Below are 21,530 nucleotides of genomic sequence, written 5' to 3' on the forward strand. Positions count from 1 at the left end.
GCACCAGGAACAGAAACCCATGACAGTCTCCTGCTGTCACTGAAGGAAGATGCCTTCAAGCAACATACATAAAAAACCCCTATACTCTTTATAAGAAATCCTTGGCTAAAACGGGTCTGGAGAGAAGTTATTTATCTTGGAAAGCCACTCCAAATCGATCACTGCACTATCACCATATTCATGCATAAAAGCAACAGCCAAGAGCTTCAAAACTTATTTATCTTCATTAGATGTTCAGGGGAAGGGAAAACTGCTCACTTTTCCCTACTAATGTTTCAGTCCCTGGAAGAAGATACTATTTAGATGGCCTAAGCCTGTGCAGCTCCAGCAGCCATGCTCAGGCAGGGGACCTTTCTTCCCAAGTATTGTCTTTACCTCCCGCTATCTCTCACATCAAGGAAGCGAAGCTGGCACATGGTCACGAGGTCACGTTCCTCACTTTCGGATCGTGGGAACACTTATGGAAGTGCTGCATCCGCCTCTGACAGATGGAATTGTTTAATAGACAAAGAATCCCAGGGACAGATTATGTTAAAACCCACCACTACAGCCACAACCCCAGAGGAAGTGTTTGACAGTGCGACAGTCCGGAAATGAACTGCACTGAATGAAGGAGTACCTACATTGTCATAGAATCCCAGCCTGGTTTGGGCTGGAAAGGACCTTAAGATCATCCAGTTCCAATCCGCTGCCACAGGCAGGGACACCACCTACTAGAGCAGGTTGTTCCAAGCCTCATTCAACCTGGCCTTGAACACTGCCAGGGATGGGGCAGCCACAGCTTTTCTCCATACAGGAGCTGCTCCAGCCCCTGATCATCCTCGTGGCCTCCTCTGGACTTGCTCCAACAGCTCCATGTCCTTATGCTGAGGACACCAGCACTGCAAACAGTGCTGTAAGTGGGGTCTCACAGGAGCAGAGTAGAGGGTCAGGATCACCTCCTTTGACCTGCTGCTCATACATTTGCACTGGTTTATGGTTTAACCAAAAGAACCTGGGCTGAGTGGTTTTGTAACAATATATTCAATAGCTGCTGTAAAAAGACACAAGCAAGACTGTTCAAGGCAGAGATTCTTGAAGGAGTTCAGCCACGGCTGTGTGCAATGGAAAAACAAAAACACATAAGCACACACTAACAGTATTTTCTGGTATCACAGCAGTAAAAGCACAGCTGAGCAGCAGGATTCTTCAGTCTTCTTGTAGGGCATTTAGATAATTCAACAGCTTGTCAACAGATCTCTTAAAGCACTGAAATAAAGGCAGGTTCTGTTGTATTTCTGTCCCTAAATCTGTGGTTGCACGGTCACTTTAATCGGGTATAAATCCCTGCTGGCACAGTCAAAAAGGCAACACAAAGCACATGGATTACAGAGCAAAGTGGTACCTTGTGGTATTGCACACATCTGGTGTGTCCTGTTTCAGAACTGAATGGGTAATTCTACCAGTACACTGTAAGTGAAGTTTTAATATCCATGCCTGTGGTCAAACACATCCTTTGGCTCCAGACTCTGGCTGGAGGTACTTTAGGTACAAAGAGATCGGAGCCACATCCCAGGTGCCAAAACCAGCAGCATGTGGTTCCCTGATTTCACAGGAGAGGGAACACTCCCAGGGATGTAATACTGTTTTGAAATGGCACATATTAGTGGCACTTAAAAACCCCATCAAGCCTTCACACATCTTGTGTAAGAGGAAGATGTTCTTCAGGAGCTCAGAGTTGGGCTTGATGATCTTAAAGGCCTTTTCCAACCTAGTTGATTCTGCGATGCAGGATATATGTCACCTACCTCAGTACAAGTTGACCCAAACTGCTTCTCTGAACTTCACCTGTTCTGGATTTCCACTTCATTCTCTTGTAACCTGCATACTGAAGCCATGGTTTCCTAGCACACCTCCAGACAAAAGATCCCTTGCCTTTAAAAGAACTCTTGCCTTTAGCCATGGAGAGGCTCTTACAAAGCTTTGCTCACTGAGAAGGTATTAGACAGGCTGTCTCCCAGTCTGGGCTGCTCCCAAAGCCAAGCTCTTTGAGGTTGCAGAGTGTAATGAGCTTAGTGTTTACTTGATAGAAGGCTGTTTTCCACCATTGCTCTGTTTCATCCAGCACTGAGCTCCTGTAGGGGAGCGGGGAGCTCAGACAAACTCTAAATGAAGTTTTATTACAGCTCAAGTCCCTGAATGATTTAGAGATCACAAACACTGGAAATATTAGCTTAGATGAAAGCTCCTTCGTTAAGTTTGCCAAACATCGTTAGAGCAATCTGGAATCTAAACATCTACTATAGCATTCCCATGGCACTACTACAGGGAAAAATGATAAGAATATGTCTATAGGAGTAGCTATGTTTGCTTAACTTCCTTCACCTACATCTGCTCTTCTCTTCAATCTCTGCTGCACTTAGCTTACTGCCCCAAGAGAAACCCTCACAAAACAGCCAAAGGTCTCTGGTCACCTTGAAACTCTGTGTAGAGGCCCAAAGACAAACAGGTAGTGCTGAAAAGCAATCAGCTGTGTGTGTGTGTAGTTGCACAGAGGCACAGCTGGATACTATAAGGAATGCTGCTTAAAGGCTGAGTATGGGCACCCATCCTTCAATGCAGAAAACACCAATTAAGAAGCCAGGAAGTTACTATAGGTATGCAAATTGTCAGGAATTAAACAAGGCAAAACGCTGAACTTCCTTTTAACTCCCAGTCGTCATCTCCACTAAACCACACAACTCCTTTGGATCAGGGAACAGGGCACAGGAATAGCTGCTGTTCCTTCGGGGTCCCCTCGCCAGGATAGTGTGCTGGTAGTATCAAGCAACAGGAGCTAACCCAAGATAACCCAAACCTGCAAGTAAACTACTTGCCATGCAGATGCCACAGCTCGTGGCACCCAAACATGCTCTGCCAGAGTAAGGGATAAGGGATACCGTACCCCATTTGCATTTGAGTTTGCACAGAACTGTCACCTGACAAACGAAGTTATTCCACGCCAAGGTACATCCTCAGCACCTCTGAAACATGCCCAGTGCTGGCAGGACGAGTGACACTACACTGCCTTTCCTCTTCTCCACCTGATGAGTCCACAAGCACTGTGCATTTTTATCCTCACCTATTCATTTCACTGCACACACTTAGGAAAATTCCCAGGCTTCACTCACAAGTTTTGACAACTCCCAGTTGCTACTTCCAAGACTTAACCTATACTCTGGGTTTTAAGAGGGTTGACACAAACCTGTGGCCCTACCCATTTCAAAGGCTAAGCCAATGTGCTTGAAAGGAAGTAAAAGACTTCACTTAAAGCTCCCCAGCTTTAGAGCTGGCAGGACTTTGCTTCTGGTTATCACAAAGTCATAGAATGCCAGACTGGTCTGGGTTGGAAAGGAGCTCAAAGCTCATCCAGTTCCAACCCCTGTCACGGGCAGGGACACCTTCCATTAGAGCAGCTTGCTCCAAGCCCCTGTGTCCAACCTGGCCTTGAACACTGCCAGGGATGGGGCAGCCACAGCTTCTCTGGGCACCCTGTCCCAGCACCTCAGCACCCTCACAGGGAAGAGCTTCTGCCTTATCTCCAACTTGAACGTCCCCTGTTTCAGTTTGAACCCATCACCCCTTGTCCTATCGCTCCAGTCCCTGATGAAGAGTCCCTCTCCAGCATCCTTGTAGCCCCCTGCAGACACTGGAAGCTGCTCTGAGGTCTCACACAGTGCTGCAAGTGGGGTGTCATGAGAGCAGAATACAAGAGCAGAATCCCCTCCCTGAGCTGCTGCTCACGCTCTGGAGGTGCAGCCCAGCACACTTGGGGGCTCTGGGCTCAAGCCCTCACTGAAGCTGGGTCATGGGGAGTTTCTCACTGACCAACACCCCAAGTCCTGCTCCTCAGGACTGCTCTGAATCACTTCACCCAACCTGTAGCTGTGCCTGGGATTCCTGCAGGTTTAATTCCCTGGTTGTCACAGCTTTGTTCTAATAGCTCCTGCTCATTTGACTGTGCCACTGCTGAGCATAAACAGAGTCAGGTGGTTTCTTCAAGAAGAAAGCCAGGCAGCTTTCACTTCTGCATTGTGTTTCTGTATTAACACCACCCTGAACTCACTTCTGACCCAAGAGAAACTTGCTGAGGCAGCTCAGTGATCCTGCAGTGGCAGCATCTCCCCATTTTAGCTCTTTCTCAGAAACAAGCCACTTGGGCCACCAAATCTTTCCTGCCAGAAAGGAATAAACCTTTTATTTAAAGTGTTAAACAAAATACAACACTTCTCCCATTCTGGGCCCTGTGATGACACAGTGGTCAAGACCCTGCAGCTAGGTTATAACAGCTAAAACAAAGGTCTTCAAGCTGCTTCACACACAAGTTTTGCTCAAGACTGGCATCTGAAAAGTTATCCAGATTTAAAGTACAAGCTGGCATCTCAATTTGCAAAGAACAGAAGTCACAGAACCACAGAACGGTTTGTGTTGGAAGGGACCTTAAAGCTCATCCAGCTCCAACCCCTGCCAAGGGCAGGGACACCTTCCACTAGAGCAGCTTGCTCCAAGCCCCTGTGTCCAACCTGGCCTTGAACACTGCCAGGGATGGGGCAGCCACAGCTGCTCTGGGCACCCTGGGCCAGCGCCTCAGCACCCTCACAGGGAAGAGCTTCTGCCTAAGAGCTCATCTCAGTCTCCCCTCGGGCAGGTTCAAGCCATCCCCCTTGGCCTGTCCCTACAGGCCCTTGTCCCAAGCCCCTCTCCAGGTTTCCTGCAGCCCCTTTAGGCACTGGAGCTGCTCTAAGGTCTCCCCTTCAGGAGCCTTCTCTTCTCCAGGCTGACCCAGCCCAGCTCTCTCAGCCTGGCTCCAGAGCAGAGCTGCTCCAGCCCTCACAGCATCTCTGTGGAAATATCAGATAAAAACCTGAAGGGACACCAAAAACCAGACCATTTACTCAACTGATGCAATCTGAAGCAATTCCACATCAGATCACTTTGGTCACGGGTCAGTTTATAGCCAAGATCCCTTCCTAAATTAATCCAGGGCCAGAAGTACACAACCAGCAAATGGCTTTTTCCCCCCCCTTCATGTTGCAGACATACCCCAGATTGTAAATCGTATTATTTTCTGTCAGTTCTCCCACCAGGAATGTCTGACTAATGGTTCAGCTTTGTGGTACTAACACACTAATTTCTTTTAATTGAAACAGATCCCCAGCTTCCCCTCCTGCTTGTCATTTTAATCCCTGCCAACTTCCAGAGCCCAAAAGGCAGAAGACTTCCTTTACAAATTACACAATAGGATAGTATTATTACAAGAAGCTTCAGCAAAGGGTTGAATTATTGTAACCCCCATGTAATAAGAAGTGTAGTAGTGTGTTAAGTCACAGGATTCCCTTCTCGGCTGTCAGCATTCACTTTTGAGGCTACTGAATGGGAAGGGGAATAACTGTGTGTGCTCTACGAATCCCAGACAAGCTCTACCCTCATGACGTTCCCATCAGCTGCACATATTCCTTGCAATCTGGTTTTCTACATTATTTTTCTCTTGATTATTAATCCTCCTCTGGCAGATCCCATCTAAAGCCATTTGTAATGGGGTTATAAATCACAGCCCTGACAGCAAGGTGGACTAGTGGGAGAAACAGCAAGAGCATATTTAAGAAGCAATCAGATATAATAAAACCTGAAGCTACACTACATTGTGCAGAGTAAAGAAAGAACAGGTCAAAGAGCATTGAAAGAACATGACACTGATGGAGGCCATGTTCTCCTTCTCTTGAGCTACTTCTGGCTTTGTCTCCTCCAGTTAGGATGTGATCCAGTGGCTTTTGACCATGGTGTATGGCTAGTAATGTGTTTAGCTCCATTTGCTGTGGTCATAACCAAGCAGACAGAGCAATGGTTGAGAGTGCTCATTCCAGGAATTACAAGTGAGAAAGATTAAAGATTAAAACAAAAGCAAGAAGTGATGGATTGGTTGATTTTAGCAGAATTTGCTGTATTCTGACTCCCACAGCTCCCCTGTAACCGGCATTTACTTACAGAGCACTTGTGCACGTCATGTCCCAGCTTTTATGTCAGCAAACCCCTCTCAGAGATGTTCTCCTGCAGAACATTATTGCCTTTATTCTCCTCCAATGCGTAAAACAATAGAGCATGCTACGGAGAAGCAGAACTAACCCCTATTAATAACTGAAACCACTGTCACAGCTTGTGAGAACTCAAGTGGAGGTGGTGTACACACTGTGGTACGCACTGGTCCACGCTTGCCAAACAATGAGAGGTCTGCTTCAAACCTCAGAACCATTGGCCAGCTTTTGCTCTACAGTGGTCCAGAAACTGAGTACACACTAACTTCAGCAAGACAAGTGCTCAAAAGGGATCCCTTCTTCAAAGAGGTTCTACAGGAAAGAGTAATTTGTACATCTGCTCTGAAGACTCACAGAGGGTCTAGTTTAGGGGAACTAAAATACTCTATGGGAAGCAATGAGGCAGCTTAGGTTTCACTGCCATCAGCATGCTGATGACATTGGATACTTCTCACCAGGTCAGACTCACAGCACAACTATGGCAAGTCCTAGACAGAGTGGCAACAGTCTTCTAGGAGCAAGCACCAAAGAGATCTCCTCCTCCATTCAAGCTCTACGAGCCCCTCAAGGTTTGAAATCAACATTTTGCCAAATACCTGTTTGTTGCTTTACCCTTAGGGAGCTGCTTTCAAGCATCCTTTCAATCATACATGGTATCTGACTTTGCTTCATCATCCTCACCTCCAAATCTGCTCGGCACTGTTCACAGGACAATACCCAATATCCTGGCTGTCTAGAAACAATTGTCAAGTGAATTATAATACACTGAAGGCATTTCCAGCCATTAGTCTCTAAATAAACCAGAGATGCTTGCTTAGTATTAAGAAGCTCTACCTCATGTGACAGCCATTTGTCAAAATGGTTTATACCTATCGAGAAGAAACGAAAAACCCATGACTGTCTGGAGCTGGCCACTGACTGCAAGTCACAACTTGCTTTAGAGGTAACAATTCAGCCTCTCCTAAAGGATGCTCTGCACTCATAGCTGGTTTTCCACTAGATGCTTTTCAGTTCCCATTAGCACATCTAAAGATGTACAGTACACAGTGAAGAAAATGAACATTTCTTGGCACCTCCTTCCCACCAAGGATGTATTTAAAGACAGCAAATAATTGCACCTACTTGCAAAACTAATTTAACATCTACTGCTTTAGTTTATGTGAAGTCCAATGCAAGTCTCAATCACCTGTGCAGTGAAAAGAGCCACCATGTATGAGCAGAAGAGCCGGATGGAGCAGCAACAAGGATTTCAACCTGAAGAGGAGAAGGCTCCTGAAGGGGAGACCTTAGAGCAGCTCCAGTGCCTAAAGGGGCTGCAGGAAACCTGGAGAGGGGCTTGGGACAAGGGCCTGTAGGGACAGGCCAAGGGGAATGGCTTGAACCTGCCCGAGGGGAGACTGAGATGAGCTCTTAGGCAGAAGCTCTTCCCTGTGAGGGTGCTGAGGCACTGGCACAGGGTGCCCAGAGAAGCTGTGGCTGCCCCATCCCTGGCAGTGTTCAAGGCCAGGTTGGACACAGGGGCTTGGAGCAAGCTGCTCTAGTGGAAGGTGTCCCTGCCCGTGGCAGGGGTTGGAACTGGGTGAGCCTCAAGGTCCCTTCAACCCAAACCATGCTGCAGCTCTGTGATTCCATGATTTCTGGGAATGGGCTCTCCACCTTTTGCCAGACTCACTCATGATTTCTGCACCAGCATTTGTCTTCTGGGTAACAGAAACAATGTTTTATTTATTAAACTTGTCATTGAACATGACAATGCAATTTAGCGACTTTCATCCAGTGCCAAGAATTCCTGTGAAGCATAAAGTTTGCAAAAAGTCATTTCCTAATAAACCACGGCATCGAGTGAATGTCAGTCTAGGAGCCCCACAACAAAGAGTAACACAGGGAGAGGAGCTAAACAGCTACCCAGAAAAGTTGCACAGACTGAAAGTTAGAGATGCTTTTTTTACAGTAACTGGGATTAGAGACACTGAAGCTGGCTGCAGAGCTGAGCCTCTTTGCCAATTAACAGTGAGATGTTTAATTACGCTCATGTTGCTGCACAACAGTGGGTTTTCCCCATTTTATGTCTAGATTTAGCACAAAGCATCATTTTCTTTGTTAGATATAACTACAGATAGGAAATCTTTGCTAAACAAATAAAACCAAACCTGTTACAACAACCAGATACAAGAACTTGTCCTGATTTTGCAAACACTTCATGAGGAAGTCCACAACATCTGCCTGATAGCTTCAGTACCAGAAGAGATGCTCACTTGAAGATAAGCATACATGTACTCTTACAAGACAGACATCAAGAGACAGCTTTACTGACAGGGTGACCATTCAGTATTACTTAGAATCATAGAATAGTTAGGGTTGAAGGGACCTTCAAAGCTCATCCAGTTCCAATCCCCTGCAATGAGCCTTCAACTACATCAGGTTGCCCAGAACCACGTCCATCCTGGCATCCACCACCTCTCTGGGCAACCTGTGCCAGTGTTTCACCACCCTCAATGTAAAAGATTTCTTCCTCACATCCAGCCTCAATCTCCCTCTTTCAGTTTAAACCCATCAACCCCTTGTCCTGTCAACCTTCTCATGTCTCTTGGTATTTCCCTGTCTCAGTTCAACACTTCAATACTTGGGTATGTATTAAGGTATTGTGGACACAATAAGTCTTGCTTTCTAAAAATCATAAAGCTATGCCCTAAGCACCCTCCTTCCCCACTCACACCAACTCACACCACACAGATCAGTGTCCAGGACACAGCAAATCCTTCACAGGATCTTCTTCCTGACCTCGACAGCCCTTTTGTAACAACTCCCATGCAACTCACCTCTGCAAGATCCTTTTGGGTAGCTCTGAGTTCACCCTGCAGATGGATCCCAAATTACTGACTTATACTCTCATCCCCATCCACCCACTCCATTACTTCATTCTTTCTCTGTAAACCTACTACTAATTGCCTACCTGGGTTCATTCAGCCTTTGAAATGAGCTCATACAGTGGGTCTGGGTTGGTTCCCAAGTCTGATGACCTGGTTTTCAGTCTCATTGTCACCTTGCCTTCATTCAGATATTAGTGCCCAACTCAGCCTCTTTATTTTTACAGGGACCAATTATGGGTTTTTTAATTGAAACCATAATTACTCTAAATACAACAGCTCTTGAGATTCAACACTGCCCTTTGTCAGATGAACATCTGCAATGTATTTTCTGTGCTGCTGTCGTTTAATCCTCTTAATGCTCAATGGTCTTTCCAAAATGCTTTTATTCGGTGTGCTGCCTGTTCCACATTCGGATCAGCCTGGTCACAAGTGGCAGAAGAGGAACTGCTCAATTGCAAAGGAGACTTTCTTCTTTCTCTTTTCAGCCAAGTTTGGCAGGCTGGTCCTGGCCTGACAGATCCAGGTTCTCCTTCCAGTCAACTGCAACCCACGTTATTTTACGTGAGAAGTTACTTCCATCAGAAACATCTGAGAAAATGCACATTATTATGCACAGCAGGAAGGCCTATACTCTATTACCAAGGTAACAACAAACACTGACATGCTTCCTGACAGCTGAACTACCACCACCATTCAACAGGTTCAGTGTAATGCTTTACACAGCCTGGCTATAGAGCCCCTGGTAAGCTGTTGCCAAGCTGCCCAGTTTAACACAGCAACTCAGCACTTCCCAGTGTCCTCAAATGGATTAGCCAGGGTTGTAAATTCACAGGATAACTCTGCCAAGGAATGGGATGCCTGGCAAGGCAGAGAGGACAGAGGGGAGGTTATCTAATTAGCCCTCATCCCTGAGCCTTCTCCAATTGCCTAGAAGGTCAGTAAAGTAGGTTAATATGCCTTGTGCTTGTGTCTAGCAAGACTCGTCTTGCTGACCGCACCACAGAGCCTGCAGGACACTTCAGCTTCACCCAAAGGGATTCATGCTAAAGATTTCAAGTTTTAAACCAGGAAGGTAATGACTTTGCATATACATAGGCCATAGGAACATCCCACTTCCACTTACCAAGACGTTCACGCTCCCTGGAATCCCTTTCCTTGCCATAATACCCAGACTTGCCTGTTCTGTCAGTCTTTTTATGGCTTTCCTCCAAGCTTCTGAAAATGTTTGACCTAGCCTCAAGTCAAACCTGCAGACAGTATGTGATCTAACACCACACGTAAGTTCTGCAAAACTTAATACATTTAAGTTGTAGAGGTAGTTTATGCAGGACAGTGCTTCATATAATACCCAAATCCAGTTTCAATCCATGCCAGATTCCTAATTCAATTTAATACAAAGTTGATACTTACTCCATTTGGGCAGTTTCCACCTTATCAAGCTCTGAAATAGCTCTGCCTCTACCAAGCATAGACTCATAGAATAGTTTGGGTTGAAGGGACCTTCAAAGCTCATCCAGTTCCAATCCCCTGCAATGAGCAGGGACACCTTCAACTACATCAGGTTGCCCAGAACCACATCCAGCCTGGCCTGGTACGTCTCCAGGGATGAGGCATCCAGCACCTTTCTGGGCAACCTGTGCCAGTGTTTCACCACCCTCAGTGTAAAGGATTTCTTCCTCACATCCAGCCTGAATCTCCCTCTTTCAGTTTAAACCCATCACCCCTCATCCTGTCACAACAGGCCCTGCTAGAAGTCTCTTCCCATCTTTCTTATAGGCCACTTTTAAGAACTGACTGGCAACATGAAAGCTGTATTTGGCCATCCAGTAGAGCACTGTCAACACTGAGCCAAGATCACGCCTGTTCTTACTGTTACATCCAAAACTTTCTGGGTTGACCCCCAAATTTAGCCAGCAACAGGACTCAGTGGGTAAATGCAGCAAGTGCGTGCTGTGGTCAGCACAATGCAGCTGGTGTTTTACCTCATTCCTCCATTTCATGGCTCTCTCCTCTGATGAATTAACCTACCAAAGACCCATCTCTTGTTTCCTGAGCCCATCTCAAGTTGCAAGCAGAGGCACCTCTGCAAGCAGGAAGCTTTATTTAAATCCTGATATTTACCAAAGCAAAAATAACTGGTAACAGGCCAGCACTTCCCAACTCAGCACTTTGTCTAATGGGAAAGATAGAAAGTATCACCTGAAGAAATGCAAACCAAATTCCCTGAGAGAATAAAGAGTATTTTATTTATGGCGGCTTCAGGCAACCACTGAGCTTATGTCTTCAATGCAGCCTCAACCCTTTTTCCTTCTGCAGAAAATCCTCTTACTTAAGTGCCGGTTTCAGTCTTGTTTTAGCTGATGCTGCTAAAATTGTTAGATCCTGGGTTCTGCTTTCACGCAGGCTGGGAACCTCCCACTTTGCAACAAGGACGTGATTGAAATTCCAAGTCAATGCACCAGGAAAGAACTCGGCTCCACTTTCTGTAACAGAAAGCCATGGAGGACATTCTCTCAGTACTAGGGAAAGAGCAGCAGCAAGGACAGGCTCTGCAAACACTTGGAGTGATGGCTTTAAAGAAAGAGTCAAGACTCCTAAACCAACCCTACACTGAGAAATAACACAGGCTGTGCTGATGAAAGAGAAACTAGAAGGTTTCATTTGCATATAGTGGAATAAAGTGTCATTTATGAGAAGAGCAGCCAGATAAGTCAAGCTGTAATTCTTCAGCCCAGCTTGGAAGCTGTGGCACAAAGCAGGAGCTCAAAGCAAGCTGCACATTTTCCTTCTAATACCCAGAAGAGGAAGGGAGGGCAAAAGAACAGCACCAGATAATACAGGGAAATTAATCTTATTAGTTGATGCCAAGGCTCAGGCCCCCCTCTAGGAAACACAGCACAGTGTATTATCTAATGCAACTATGGTAATTCCAAATAGAGCCTGTTTTGGGCACAAGTAAGAAATAGATCCTGGTTTTGATTCCTCACTCACAACATCATTGTACTTAAAAACCCAGACAGGATTGTGACCGCATTTGGCTTTGCCCAGACACCACCTGCTCTGGAAAATTACTACATTCTAATTGGGAACCAAGCAAAGCACCTTCCTCAAGTACATGCTGCCTTTTCTTCCCAGAATAAATCCTCTCAGCTCACCAGCACTCACCCTCCTGCCCTGTGAAGGACCTTTCAAAAGGAAATGTCTCATCTATCACACAAGCAAGAGTTCAAACTTATCGAACCATAGAATGGTTTGGGTTGGAAGGACCTTAAGATCATCCAGTTCCAACCCCCTGCCATGGGCAGGGACACCTTCCACTAGGCCACATCACCCAAGACAGCCCATTTGGATGCACCTGCTTTAGGACATACAACCATGGAAGTGAATTTTGGCCACTCCAAGGCCACTCCAGGTGACAGGAATCCTGTATTATTCAGCTCAAGTAAGCCACAACAGATTAATGTTGTCCAACTGCACTGCAAGTCTCTGTTAAGTTCTTAGGCAGGTATCCACTCATTGCATGTGGTCAATCCCCACGTTAACATGAACATCTAATTCATGGACTATTAAGTACTTAAGAAGACATTACACAAAAGATGAAGAAAACAATCACTTTGTATTTCAGCTTAAAGCAGCCAAACTTCCATCACAGAGGCCTGAATTCTTGATCTTTATGTTCAAGTAGAGAAGCTCTTTAGTTAACACAACCTATCAGCAAACAAACCTTGCGCTAAAGCCAGCTCCAGACAGTAGGAAGCTTGGGAAGCTTCTTGTTCAGATGTAGTAACTGCTCCATCATACTACACAGGTTTCATCCAGATAAGAAATTCAAATGTGAGGTCCCTTGGTTTTAAATGAGTTTGGGGTTTTTTCAACCTTTTTTCCATAACACACAAAGGATCAGGAAGAACTGAAGCACACATGTGCTTTGGACCTTGTGCATTAGGGAGAAAGCAAAGATTTCACAGAATCCCAGCCTGGTTTGGGTTGAAGGGACCTTAAAGCTCCTCCAGCTCCAACCCCTGCCACGGGCAGGGACACCTTCCACTAGAGCAGCTTGCTCCAAGCCCCTGTGTCCAACCTGGCCTTGAACACTGCCAGGGATGGGGCAGCCACAGCTGCTCTGGGCACCCTGGGCCAGCGCCTCAGCACCCTCACAGGGAAGAGCTTCTGCCTAAGAGCTCAACTCAGTCTCCCCTCTGGCAGGTTCAAGCCGCTCCCCTTGGCCTGTCCCTACAGGCCCTTGTCCAAAGCCCCTTTCCTTTTGTTGGGGCTTTCTGAACTCTTCAGATTCTCAGCAGAAATCAATGGGAAAGTGGGAAATTATAATGCACAGTGGCTGAATAAAAATATGAATTAAACCAGATGATTAATGTAATTTTCAGTATCTTATACTTGTGTAATCACGTCCTTGGCTTAAAATAAGTCCTTAAACATCACATTGGATTAAAGTGGGGTAAGAAAACAGGGCTTAGCATGGAGCTAAACTCCAGCGCATGCTGCCTAATACAGGTACCTTCCAGAACTTCACACATCTCAATATCGCTCTCTTCAACACACACTGAAAGATGTTCAGTTTTATTTCAACTTGAGGTGGCACTTCTACAATGTGCACCAGCTCAAGGGGGACAGAACACCTCTACAAGTCTACTTAGCAGTGTAAAGAGCCCTTTGTACTTGACTAAACATCCCTCTAAATGGCAGGCAAGAGAACAAGCACCAGCACTCCCCAACCAAGTCTTCAGAGGTACCCATAAACCCAAAGCCAAACCAGGAGTATCCAGTGCACAACCCCTGAGTGTCTTTCACTTTCGGAAGCCAACAGAGGGCAAGCAGAGCTGACAGCCATACAAGTAGAAACTGAATAGGGCAGTAACGTCTCTTTCCCTAAAGAGAGTAATTCCTCTACTCAACTACAGTAACAAGGACTAAACATAGTCATTCAAGAGACTTGAACTGAACTTTCATTTTGCTTTACTTCCAAATGTCAACTAGTAAGATATGAGCCTATATATTTACCATATGAGGAAATCCTGTTTGAACAACTCCAGTTTGCAAATGTTTTCCCTTCACTAATAAACCACAAGATTAAGCATCGCTCCAATGGCAGTGTTCCCTATCCCAGTGATATCCTCTAACTTGATTACTCTGGGAATTTGCCTTTTAAGATAACATTTAGTTAAGCTCATGTACTTGCCTTTCCTAATAAAACATGGACGCTACAAAACAGCTTAAGTCAGTATTTCTCAGAAGGCACGAGGTGCAAAGGCCTCGCTGTGGGCACTGAAACCCTCCCCTGGGCTCTCCCTCTACACAGCTGGGTTTTCAAAGCCACACAATCAGTTTGCAAGAGAGCAGCAGAAACAGCTCTACCTTTAGTTGACCAGGTTGCCAAATCATTTAATATATTAATATAGTTATATATTATTAATATATTAATATATTAATATATTACTATATTAATATTAATATATTAATATATTTATATTAATATTAATATAGTTAATATAGTTAATATAGTTTTTTATAGTAGATGCAGAAACCCAAGTGATCTATCAAGCAGCTACATGCTTGCCCAAGACAAACAGCCCCTACCCTGAACATACTAGCTACTCCAAACAGCATGTGAGGTTGATGTACTGAGTATCAGAGGCAGAGCACACATCCCTGGCTGGGCTTCAGTGCTCTAACTGGATGATGTGCAGCCAGCACTACACCAGACATCTGAATTTATGGATGATTAAATGATAAATCTTTGCTAAAATTATCCACCTTTTCCTGAAGAGCTGCAGAGCAGAGAGATCCTCACTAACATGCTCAGGCCAGTTTACATAACCTGGAAAGGAAGATTTTTCTTTCTACAAAGAGTAACTCAATTCCATCCATTTATAACCCACAATTTCATCAATCTCAGTAGATCCACTCTCTCAAGTCCTGCTTTGCCCTGCACAGTGCATTCAGCTTATTTTTAGCACAAGACACAGCATCCATGCAGGCAGATTTCAAGCTCCATGTGTTGCCCTGCCCCATTTTACCAAGCACCTGTTTGAAATGCAGATGCACTTCAGCTCACCAGCAGCAACTCAGATGTGAGGTGACGCAGAGGAGCTAAAGGTTCCCATCTCTCTGCTGTACACAGATATTGGTAACCTCACAGTTCCAAGGAGGTGTCTGAAATACTCTGGACCATGTCAGATGCTTTAAGATTTGGGGAACTTGCTGTAGCCTTCAATGAAAGGGCCGTTTCAGCATTCCAGTGCTTCATTCTGGCTTCATAACCACCGAAATGAAGGATCCTGGAAATACCCTGAAGTATGGCTTTGCACTTAAACTGAATGCTGCAACTGCACTACCTGCAGAACCTTAAGATAATTTTAAGAGTCAGTAAAGCTTTGAAAGGTCTCTTTTAAAAGCAGACAAGTCAGTGATTCATCTTTCACATCCCTACTGTACACAGATAAGCCATGCTTAAGGTGGCACATTCTTTGAGTGACTCTTCAGGTGCTCACAAAGCCATCACAACACACAAGTAACAGAGAGCTGCTGCAGGTTCATCCCTGAAGTCCACTCAACATCAGAGACCAGCACAGAGTGCTGCAAGTTCAGGTCAGGCTTCTCCTACACCTTCTGGTCTCTGTGACTGAACAGGAAAAAATCAGAAGACAGCATAAGCTTGTAACACTCAGGAAGATTTTAATGGACTTGTGTACTACCTCCTCCAAAACAGAGTCATGGAATGGTTTGGGTTGGAAGGGAGCTTAAAGCTCATCCAGCTCCAAGCCCTGCCACGGGCAGGGACACCTTCCATGAGGGCAGCTTGCTCCAAGCCCCTGCGTCCAACCTGGCCTTGAACACTGCCAGGGGTGGGGCAGCCACAGCTTCTCTGGGCATCCTGTGCCAGCACCTCAGCACCCTCACAAGGAAGCACTTCTGCCTTATCTCCAGCCTGAACTTCCCCTGTTTCAGTTTGAGCTCATCACCCCTTGTCCTATCGCTCCAGTTCCTGATGAAGAGTCCCTCTCTGGCATCCAGATACTGGTACAGTTACACTTAAACCCTGACTGGATTCTTCATTTAGCATGCTTTCACATCACCTTAAAAGTATCACCACTGTTATTTTCCATCAAGCCTACTGTTTTCCATCAGTTCTTCTCGTGTGAGGATTTTGCCCATAGCACAGGTTAGGACAGTCTGTTGGAATCCTGACTTCAGATTCTACAGTCAGGTCTCGCCCATACAGATTTTGATATCTTAAAATAAGATGCACAGCTGAAATAAGATGCTCCATCCTGCCACAACCCACACTGAAAAGTCAGGTACAGCATCTCATTTGTTCAAACAAGAACACAGGAACAGAACCTTGATCTTAACCATTCTTCACTTTTCACCAGAAACTAAAGCGCAAAACCAGCAGGTCAGGGGGGGGATCCTGCCCTTCTGCTGTGCTCTGGGGAGACACCCCTGCAGCCCTGATTCAGCTCTGGGGCAGCAGCACAAGAGGGATGTGGAGCTGTCGGAGTGAGTCCAAAGGAGGCCATGGAGATGCTGCGAGGGCTGGAGCAGCTCTGCTCTGGAGCCAGGCTGAGAGAGCTGGGCTGGGTCAGCCTGGAGAAGAGAAGGCTCCTTAAGGGGAGACTTTAGAGCACCTCCCAGTGCCTAAAGGGGCTGATGAGCTTTAAGGTCCTTTCTAACCCAAACCAGTCTGTGATACTACGATTGTCCTACATAATGCATGTAGCAGGATTGCCATGATGTTCATTTCTGAAGAGAAAACATAAGGTATTGCTTCTGAAATTCTTATGGTTGAAGGTAAGAAATAAAAGATTACACTTCCTTGCTCAACCAGCCTTTATATTGCTACCATAACAGGCACTAGGCTGTTCTTTCTAAAAACCTAAACAGATCTCAGCATCCTTAAATCACAATGTTGGAAACCCGAATGACAAACTCCCAAACACTGCAAAGTACTCCAGTGATTCCTGCGGTTACATCCTCAGAGGTTACAGTGCCTCAGGCAGGCTCTGCAGAAGCACACATCCACCCAGGCAAAGCCTGGGCCAGTTAGTTCCTGGTCTCACTCCTGTGCTTGTTTAGAGCTGTTGCAATCTGCTCCCTTTACACATGCTGCCAAAATGAAACGGGAAGGGTTTGTGATCTGGGCTAATCCATTCAGCAAACACACAGCAAGATGGAGATTATTTTACATGACTGAAGAAACTACAGGTTTTCCCCTAGAAAATAGAAAGTTTTCATTCATGTGAGGAGCATCACCCACCACTGCAGCATCACCTGCTCCAGCTGCCTTAGCTTTCTCGCATTCTGCAGATGCCATTTGATCTCAGTACACCTTAACCAGCAAGAGCAGCTGCCAGGGGAAACACCAGACCACGGGTGACAGTTTGGGGTTGATGACCAGCGGCAGGAGCAGACAGGGCCCCCACCGCTCTTAATTCGCTCACAACCACATCAAGCGGCAACATTCACCGTTCAAAGCGGAAGCGTTCCCTCTGTAAACACCACCCCAACCAGCAGGCCCGCAAACCGGGAAGTAACCGGCCAGCGGAGCAGCCGTACGGGCTCGGTCATCTCGCGGCCCCGCTGCCCGCCTCCCCGGGCCTCGCGGAATCCTGGACTGGGCCGAGCGCCCCCCAGCCCCCGAACTCCAGGCCAGGCCACCCCTCCCTTTCCGCTGGCAGCACCGGCTCTGGCGCTCCCTCACCGTCGCCCCGGGAAGCCCGAGCGAGGCCCACCCGCTCCGGGAAACGACCGTGGGGGTGGGGGGGCAGCGAGGGGGGCGGCACCGGGGAGATGGGAGGGGGCGGACCGGCGGGAGGAGGGGTGGTGCCGGGAGGGGCCGGCCCCCTCGCCCTTACCATGGCGGCTCGGCGGGGCTGCGCTGGGCGGTAGCAACGGCGGCGCCTCCCGGTCCCGTCCGGTCTCCCTCCGAGGCAGGCCGCAGCCCTTCCACTTCCGCCGTTGCCTAGGAGTGAACATCCGGGTCATCACCGCGCCGCCCCGCCCCTCCGCTGCCGCCGCGCCAATCAGCGCGCGGCTCACCGGCCATCGCCAAGTATGGAGCGCGGCGCGCGAAAGGGGCGGAGAGGGATGAACCATTCCGCTCCCTCCAGGGGGAGCAGCGCCGCGGGCGCCACCAACGCCAGCGCGGGGGTGACAGCCGGAAGGAGAGCGACCAATCAGAGGTGAGGGGTGAGGCCTGAGGGAGGGCGCGCCGGCAGCCGGGTCCTGCTGCCCGCCGGGCGAAACCTCCGGCCGGAAAACGGCTCTGAGCGGTTTAAAGGGAGCCGAACGAAGGTTAGTGCGAGGGGGGTGAGCAGCACGGGAAACGGCAGCCTGCACGGTGGAACGTCCTGGCAACTCCAGGTTGAACCCAGCAACCTCGGGCTGCGGGAGTTACGTGGAAAAGTAGAACCTCCCGGGAGTTTAACCGTGCTTCCACAGAGCACGGAGGGACCGGCCTGGAGCCAAGCAGACGCTTTGGTAGTTCGATGGTCAGCCCTCACTCACATCCCCAGATACACGGTGGGAATCAGCAAACCTGGGGTACAGCCAATAAAAGTCCTGCTGCAGTCAAGCTGTCCCAGAAAGACACCATGTCCCCCCCAATGCATTAATCCACATGGCAGTGTTCTCTGTTCTGGAATCTACACCTGTACCTCTCCATAGGGAGCTGTGAATTCGGGAGCTGCAGTGTACCCAGTTACCCCAACTCACAACATGGCATTGCTTTCCTCCCAGCTCTTCTGATCCCATTTCCCACAGTTTTGGTGCCAGGACCACAAGAGCCATTCATGCAGCAGAGCTCTCAGGCTCCTGTGCTAAAGATCCAGCCTTTGTGAGCTAAAATCCCTCTGGTTTCCTCACTTTGCCATCAAAACTGGAAATGCTGACCAGGGGAGTTGCAAACCACTGTGATTCTACTGTGGATGTGACACCACAGAATATCCTTCCTGCATACCAACAATCTCAGGAAACATAGGAACTGTATTACTTCAAGGAAAAAGAAATGCACATAGAACCCCATCAACAACCCACTACCAAATGAATATTATGATGGGAAGTGACTTTGCCACCTCTAGTAGAGCAGTCACACAACTTTGGAAAGTATTTCCCAAGGAGGGCTGGAGCAGCTCTGCTCTGGAGCCAGGCTGAGAGAGCTGGGCTGGGTCAGCCTGGAGAAGAGAAGGCTCCTGAAGGGGAGACCTTAGAGCAGCTCCAGTGCCTAAAGGGGCTGCAGGAAACCTGGAGAGGGGCTTGGGACAAGGGACTGTAGGGACAGGACAAGGGGGAATGGCTTTAACCTGCCAGAGGGGAGACTGAGATGAGCTCTTAGGCAGAAGCTCTTCCCTGTGAGGGTGCTGAGGCGCTGGCCCAGGGTGCCCAGAGAAGCTGTGGCTGCCCCATCCCTGGCAGTGTTCAAGGCCAGGTTGGACACAGGGGCTTGGAGCAAGCTGCTCTAGTGGAAGGTGTCCCTGCCCGCGGCAGGGGTTGGAACTGGATGAGCTTTAAGGTCCCTTCAAATCCAGACCTGAAAGCCCATTTGTAAGTTGCAGCAATATACCAAGAGTCTCCTGTTTTGCCATCCCCCAGATCCTTCAGTCCTTACATTCCCTCAGAGGCGGATACCAGCATGAAAAAGAATCCTGTTCTTTACAGAGGGAAAATTATTAATTCATTTTACAGGGATCCACACATCTGATGTGTCCCCTCCTTGGAGCAGGCTCTGGGAGGACAGAATTGATGAATTTGAAAACATATGTTCTAAACGTCATTATTTGCAACACAAAACTCATGCAAAGTATCCAGCAACTACTTTTAGTAGCTTTTATCATTAGAAACAGCAACTGTTTGTAGCTGCTGGTTGAAGTAGCAGAGCAAGAGCAGAATTACACAGCCAAATAGATTTTAAGCAATTTGAGATCGAAATGAATGTTGAGGCCAAGAGGACGTTTTTCTTAGTGGAGGAAATACAAGCATCCCGGATTCTGTTTTCCTGCTAATAGGTATAAAGAAGAATAAACAGCTGCATTTTGTTTTCCCCAAAAAATATTTGCATTAAGAAGATCTTGCAGATTCCTTTTGAAATGGCTGTAACATCTTCTCAAATGAGGAGCAGCTGCTTGCTCTGCTTGTTTATAGCAGGACATGCTTCAGGGGAAGTTTTTCTGTTTATTAAGCTGTAGGACCAGATTCTCCCTGGGAGAGCTGCAGTTTGCAGCCTGGGGTGGATCTCAGGAGGCAGAATGCTCCATGTATCTAACTACAGTTGTAGTTTCTAACTACAGGTTGTTGCTATTTGGGGAGGGATTGATATCAAACACAGGAAATTCAAGGGCTTGTGATCAATCTGTGTGGGGTGAGGTGGTGTTACCTGTGCTGCAGGTATTTCCCACACTTCCCAGCTTGGAATCATCCACTTGGACAGACAAGGATGTGTTCAAGAGGCTTTCCCTCAGGATTGTGCATCTTTAAATCCAGGGTCTATAAACAAAAGAAGCAAACAATGATGTCAGTTGACAGCTTAATGGCCACATGGCATCAGATTCATGTGCAATGAATAACAAGGCTTTTGATGCAACCAGCAACTTTCAGTGACATGTGCTTTCCCTGTCCAGTTGATTATATTCAAGGAAGCCAAAGGATAAATAGTTATTAGCATTACAAAGTGGTTTTCACGGTTAGCCAGGACTTTGTGAGGCATTTGTGGTCCAGCACGATGTGGGTTTTATTTTATGCCTGCAGGCATGGCAAAATGGTCTTGATTTTGTTTATTCCAGTATTTACCCAGGACCAAGAGTGCCTGTGAGAACATGTTTAGAAACAACGTCCTAGAGGAAACCTCCCAGCTCCACTGACTACTTATTTTCCTATTAAAAAGACATCTTGAGCTTTTCTTGAAGGTCAAATTGCACATTTTCTTTCATGGCACTTGAAAGATATGTAAACTTCTCTTAGGGGTTCTCCTAAATTGAATTTACTGCAGCGAGACTCTTCCAGCAATGGTAAAGTTTCGCTTGCTGGGTTTTATTAGTCAGAGGCAGTAACCCAGCAGCATCGCTTGAGATGAGGCTTAAAATCCAGTGTTTCTTGGAAACCAATAGAGGAAAAAAGGTACCTACAACCCTACCCAATGGCTTAGAATTCCATATTCCAGCCACAGATAGTTCTCACTATGGAGATCTTTGTACACACTGTCAAAATAGCACACAATTCCAATCACAGAGCAACTTTGCTGAGGGGACTCTTGGAATATAAAGGTTTTAAGAGTTTCCCTATTCGCTGCAGGAGCTGATGAGCAAATTCAAATACCATGTTTTATGAAAACCAACATCTTGCCCATTTAGAGTGAGGTTTGAGGCATTTCCCCCCTCCAATGCTAATGCTAAAGCCAGACTTTTTCCCACTTCAGCACCCAAAGAGATCTGCTCATTTGGTTAATGGAAAAGACAATAAACCTGGCAGCATAAGATATCATATAGTGGCCAAAAATGAGACGTTCTGCTACCAGGCCAGCAGTGTCACAGTAACAACAGAGAAATTAAAGGTTACCCATCACTCAAGCACACATACTGCCAGAGGCATGAGGCTCTTC

At 46.9% G+C, this 21,530-nt stretch overlaps 1 protein-coding gene across 3 annotated transcripts in view; it reads right to left on the reverse strand.

Annotated features, from left to right (window-relative positions):
* The window catches only part of CAPZB (capping actin protein of muscle Z-line subunit beta), a 65,962-nt gene extending 48,050 nt beyond the window's left edge, over positions 1-17,912 (reverse strand). For all 3 annotated transcript variants that reach the window (XM_080631178.1, XM_080631179.1, XM_080631180.1), the window contains exon 1: positions 17,794-17,912. In XM_080631178.1, the coding sequence (XP_080487304.1) occupies positions 17,794-17,796 (3 nt within the window). In that variant the 5' untranslated portion in view covers positions 17,797-17,912. The remainder of the gene's footprint in view (positions 1-17,793) is intronic.
* Between the last annotated feature and the right edge of the window lie 3,618 nt (positions 17,913-21,530).

Source organism: Psittacula echo, assembly GCF_963264785.1.
Source record: "Psittacula echo genome assembly, chromosome: 17".
In the NCBI taxonomy this organism is placed as follows: Eukaryota; Metazoa; Chordata; class Aves; order Psittaciformes; family Psittacidae; genus Psittacula; species Psittacula echo.